At 34.6% G+C, this 6,294-nt stretch overlaps 1 protein-coding gene across 1 annotated transcript in view; it reads left to right on the top strand.

Moving 5' to 3' along the window:
- Positions 1–4,715, top strand: part of LOC107702711 (adhesion G protein-coupled receptor L3-like) — a 135,472-nt gene extending 130,757 nt beyond the window's left edge. Inside the window, exon 4 of the mRNA XM_016505110.1 lies at positions 4,613–4,715. Coding sequence (XP_016360596.1) covers positions 4,613–4,715 — 103 coding nt within the window. The remainder of the gene's footprint in view (positions 1–4,612) is intronic.
- The last annotated feature ends 1,579 nt before the right edge of the window (positions 4,716–6,294 follow it).

Raw genomic sequence — 6,294 nt, 5'->3', positions numbered from 1 at the left:
CACACACGTACACACACACACACACACACACTCTGCCCATATCTCTATTTTATCCCTAGTGCATGTAAAAGCTTTTTTCTTTTCTGTGGTTTTTCTTCCTCTTTAGAGGTCCAGGCACGGAGTGCTAGAAACCCTGTTGTTTTTGTCAGGATTATTAAAGCTTCAAGCAATGCCAGATTCCTGCCCTCATCCGCTTGCCTAATATAATTATTCCCACCATATTGGATATGTATGTGTTTGTTTGTTTGTTTTTGTAAAATCTTCCTCCTCAGACTAGTCTTTTTGTGCCAGATCTGTAGTCGATTTGGCATGCACTTAGTGTGGAGTGTCCTTGTCAATAATCATTAAAAACATGTTGAAGTTTGAATTGAACATGACTGCCAGAGGCCAATAATGTAGTGCACGGCCTGTTTCAATAAAAATTAGCTATTTGGGAAATGCATGAAAAAATCTTACTGTAAAAATGGTTATAGTTTGAGCTTAATTTCACTCAGATTGAGATTTTTTAAGCACCCAATATTAAATATATTTGCATATTAGAATGATTTCTGAAGCATCTGAAGCATGTGACACTGAAGACTGGAGTAATAAATGCTGACAATTCAGCTTTGATCACAGGAATAAATTAGACACGTAGAAAACAGCTATTTTAAATTGTACAATTTTTACTGTATCTTTAATCAAATAAATGCATCAAAGTGTTAAAGCCCAGACCTTCTTCATGCAGAAATATCTTTCACAGAGATCTATCTTGAAATTAACATTCAGTTCCAAACACGTTATCACCTAACGCAGGTTAATGACAACACGAATCGACATTCACAGCACATTTCATTTCTATAATGTAACATATTTCCTAGTGAAAGATTATTCAGTGTGAAAAAAAAAATGCATGCTGTAATTTTTCATAAGCGGCACAAAGTGCTTTCAGTCAAGAACTCTCCGTATAAACACAATATCAGAGTACATGAAATGCTCTCAAGGGTAGTAAAACTGCTTTATACCGATGGTCAAAATTGATTTTCTCTCTGTGTGACGGTATGTTTCGCTAATGTCAGCCAGCGAGAGCATTTGAAATCAAAATGCATCTCTATCGCATGCTTTTACGCATTATATGCACACACACTGATCTCATCCTTTCATTCAGTCTTACGGAGTTGTTCTGTCAACGTGAAATTAAAATGGACTTTTTACTGTCTTAAAGTCCCAGTGGCTTGATTTGTTGGAATGCTTATGATGTGTAGTTTGAGAGGCTTGTAATTTATGTTACAGTATCTCTTCTACTCATCAGTGCCGTTTATAATGACAGAAAATTAGTGGTGCGGAGATCATTTTGACTGCACACTATATCTTCTAAATGCAAATTGTGTTGTTGTTTTGCAGCACATTAGCCTATAGAGGACCGTAATTCATACTGAAAGCCACAAAACTTATATTTCAATAAATTTTATGGGGACTTAAAAATGTTCCTGATTTTATTGTGAACAGTTCCGTGCAAGTTATTTCAAAGATCAAATGAGTTTCCTGAAAATGATGTTCGTCTGAAATGATCTTTTTGCTGATGTCATCTAGATAATCAATAGCCAAATATCTACTTATGATTATTTATTATGACTACTTATTTAGGCAAACTCGCATGCCTTCAGGTTTCATTGTGGCACAAACTACTGGTCAAAAGTTTGGGGGTCAGTATTTTTATTATTTTTGGAAATAAATGAATGCTTTTATTCAAAAAGCATTAATTTAATCGGTCAAAAGTTACAGTAAAGACATTTAAAATGTTGCAAAAGATTTCCATTTCAAATAAATGCTGTTCTTGGAAATAAATGAATGCTTTTATTCAAAAAGCATTAATTTAATCAGTCAAAAGTTACAGTAAAGACATTTAAAATGTTGCAAAAGATTTCCATTTCAAATAAATGCTGTTGTTTTGAACATTCTATTTATCAAAGAATCCTGAAAAATAACATGTATCATGGTTTCCTCAAAAATATTGGGCAGCACAACTGTTTTCAACATTGATAATAATCAGAAATGTTTCTTGAGCAGCAAATCAGCATCTTAGAATGATTTCTGAAGATCATGTGACACTGAAGACTGCAGTAATGATGCTGAAAATACAGCTGCGCATCACAGAAATAAATTACATTTCACATTTAATTCACATAGAATACAGATATATAAAATTGTAATAATATTTCACAATTTTAATGTTTTTACTGTATTTTTAATCAAATAAACGCAGCCTTGGTGAGCAGAAGAGACTTGAATAAAAATAAATCTTACTGACCCTAAACTTTTGAACTGTAGTGTAACACCCACTTTCCACATTACTGATGATTAATGAAATCAAGTCTTGTCCTACTTTTTTGTTGAACAAACCATCTCACTTGGGACCTGTGTGACATTATGAAAGTAAAATAGACTGTGAATGGCAACTCAGGTTGACTTTAATAATGTGATGCAACAAAAGGTGAACAGAGCAAGAGGCAGAGTGAAATGCTGAAGTCAGATGGACAGAATCAGAGCACACACACACACCACCACACACGCACGCACGCATGCACGCACGCTCGCTCGCTCGCTCGCTCACTCACTCGCTCCACGCACACACACACACGCACGCACGCACGCACACACACACACACACACACACACACCACACACACACACACACTCGCACACACACACACATCTAAGCTCAGTTTTCCGATTAAAGCAATATTTCATCAGTCTCTAAACTGTGACTGTAGTTCTGCTCAAACTACAGGCCTCATTACTAACAATCTCTCTCTTCAACTTTCATTTATTTTAGTCTACTAAATATTACTCTAATAATTTTACATCTAATTACTGTAGAAAGAGTGCTGCACATCAACAGTTTGTTGATCAGTCTTCTCATTGAGTGTGTGTGTGTGTGTCTGTGAATGTTTGTTTGTGTCTGTAGTTGCATAAATATACTGTATCTGTGAATTTATTGGGAAGTTAATTACATAGTACACTGATTAATTAATAAAAAAATCACAATCAATTACATATCAATATTTTATTAAAATATATTGATTTAAAAAATGCGCTTTACAATAAGATCTTTTAGTTAATGCATTAATTAACAGTGAACAATACATCTGTTAAGTATTTGTTAGTTCAATTTAGCTAATGCATTTACAAATGCTCATTATTGCGCTTTGTTAGTTAATGTTAGTTAATGCATTGAAGTTAACTGACAAATGTTCCTTATTCCTCATTGTTAGTTAATGTCAGTTGACGTATTTATTGATCTTTGTTAACATAGTTAATATGAATGCAACTGTTCATTGTTAGTTAATATTAGCTCAGGTCCAATTTTCTGTTTATAATATACTATTAAAAATTGGTCACACTTTAGATTGGGAACTTATTTTAAGCTTATTATAAGTTTGCTGCTTATCAATAGTTCGTAAGGTAGTTGTTAAGTTTAGGTCTGTGGTTGGATTAAGGAATATAGAATATGGTCATGCAGAATAAGACATTAATATGTGCTTTATAAGTACTAATAAACAGCCAATATGTTAGCAATGTGGATGCTAATAAGCAACTAGTTAATAGTGAGAATTGGTCCCTAAACGAAAGTGTGTATATATATGGAAAAAAACTTGTTTGTTCACAATGAAACTTCACAGAGTGGGTACCTTTTAATTTAGTGCCCCATAATTTTTATTTTTATTTTCCCTTAATTCTATGTTCTCCTTTTTTATTTTTTCTAGATTCTGTGTTTTAGGATTTAATGCAAATTTATAATCAAGAATGTTGTCTAATGGAATTAATTAATTCTATTTTAATATGTAATCAAATGAAAATAATTAATTTAGAGAAAAAAACATGTTTTTATTTTGTTTGTCAAATAAGATGCTGCACAATGCAACTGTGTAAATTAAAACATGGATAAAACAATACCTCAGTTGAATGATATTCCTCAAAATTATAAATTTTATTATTATTATTATTATTATTATTACAAGTCATTTTAGTATACGGTAGTATTATATTTCTGTCATAATTTCTTCAATTTAAACCGGACTTTTATTTTGACGGGTTGTCGTGAAGGTCTTTCAGTTTTACTTTTGGTTTCAGTGTGTGTTTGAATGTAGTTTTTCTCAAATGAAATGATATAAAGCTGATATAAAGTGACTCTCAGAGCAGCTCTGGAGATGAAGTTTGTGTTCATGTCCTCATATATTGAGATGTTTGAGTTTGTAGACGAGCATACACCATTCATTCACACGCAGACATGCAGACTTATTAGTGAAATGCTACTCTCATGCTTATTCCTGCTGTTTGATTAAGCCATATCGAGTAAAAATATCCAGTGCTTATCATTGTTATCAATATGATATTATATTGTTTATTGCCCAGCCCTGAGGAGAAGTAATAATAATCATTATGGCAAACAATTTGATGAATAGAGATCTTTAGAAGTCAGTCTATCTCTGGTCTGCAGTCCAATCAAGACACATGTTTCATGTTATCATAACTAACACAATCTTTCTCTCTGCCTTTTATCCATCTTCCTAATTGGCTGGATGGAGTAGAAATATAGAAACGTGTTTGATGTTCTCCATATGTTCCTCAGTCCGTGGCTTGTGTGTCCCGTCAGTATCCGCGTCCTTCGGTCTCTCCAGAGACGTGGTGATTATATCATGGCTGTGGGTCAGCAGGGCACAGGAGGAATTTAACTCCAGCGAGGTTGAAGTGATTTATTGAAACCGTGTTCGCGTTTGCACGACTGGTACGGCGCTGAACCTCCTGCAGACGACAGGAAACAGCTGGCTGCTGTCGAAGCGTTTCATTGGTCGATGAGGATTGATGGCTCATGAGATTGGCTGTCCTGTGGAGTTACTGTAAGCTGTTAGTGTGTTGCTCCTTTTATATATTCTCTTGGAAACATTAATTTTCTATATATATATATTACTGTAAGTTAATATAACTATTTCTAAGTTGTGAAGTAGGGTACAATGGGGCTAAAGGCACACCTTAAGAAAAAAATGTGCTTTTCACTGCGCCTAAAATGTATGATTGCAGAAAAAAGATATACATTTGTATTGAACATTAATGGAGCAACAGATTTTGTGTGAAAATAAATTTATAAAAGTCATTTATTTTGTTTAAAAATCTTATAAATGTATGAGGTGGCAAGGGGGGGACTTTTACCCCACACGGGGTAAAAGGCACACAGTATTGATACAAATACTTCAGCTAAAATTATGTTTTATTTATTTTTTTTAATAATGTCTAAGTTAATCCTTGTTCAAAACAATCACTTTGGACCACAGTGGACTGGATCTCATGCCGAACGGCACGGTGAACGGCTGGCTGTTTCCAATGAATGCAGTAGCTTAGTGTGCGCGTGAGGCGCCAGCGCGATCAAACAGCTGAAACATAAAATAGAATACTCCGTAATTTTTGGTCATACAGTAAAGGCATAATTCGAAGTGTTAGCAGTTTGAAAATTCAAGAATAATAGCAAAGTTAATAAGAATTATTTCTAAATGCAGCACCATTCTTATTTCGCTCTGCATAACCTGAACGAAAAAAATATATATTTTTTGCTAAGAACGAACCGAAATGAAAACATTTAGCTTTTAATCTGTGTATTTAACAGCCTGCGAGACCTTCCCTGTGCAGTACCTTGCCTCACCGACTAAAATCAGGGCGCCCACTACGGAGACGGCACCAGAGGTGAGGGGGCACAGTGACCGAGGTGGCCGGGCTGGGCCCCCTCAGGCCCCCCCGTGGCGCCGACGCTGCTTAAATCTACAACATTAAAAAAAAACATAAAATATTAGATCAAGTAAGCACAGAATCAACTTTGCGCTGCTCCGCGCGATCGCGTCAAGGATCAGACAATTATATACGTGCATCTTGAAAGCGAATGTTTTGAAAAGTGCTACACCACGTTTTTGTGCCATCTAGTGGTTTGGATGAAAATAATATCAAAGGTGCCTTTAGCCCCATTGTACCCTATTACCCATTTTACAAGTTTTTATTTGTGAACATTAGTGAACTAGACTACTTAAGTTGAACTAACAATGAAAAATACCTCTGAAGCGTTTATTAATCTTAGTTAATGATAATTTTAACATTTACTAATACATTATTAGACGCATATATTAATCTCAGTTTGGGCTGCACAGTATTGGGGGGAAAAAAATCGGATATTGCAATATTGTGTTTTTATGCCATATGTATTGTGATATGAAAAAAGCAGTATTTTTTACCAGATTACTTAAATATGTGGCTTTATTTGGAAAGAAA

This window comes from Sinocyclocheilus anshuiensis, unplaced genomic scaffold, assembly GCF_001515605.1.
Source record: "Sinocyclocheilus anshuiensis isolate Anshui unplaced genomic scaffold, SAMN03320099.WGS_v1.1 scaffold1810, whole genome shotgun sequence".
Classification (NCBI taxonomy): Eukaryota; Metazoa; Chordata; class Actinopteri; order Cypriniformes; family Cyprinidae; genus Sinocyclocheilus; species Sinocyclocheilus anshuiensis.
Note: the sequence above shows the minus strand (reverse complement) of the source record. Positions and strands in the feature narration are given on the sequence as shown.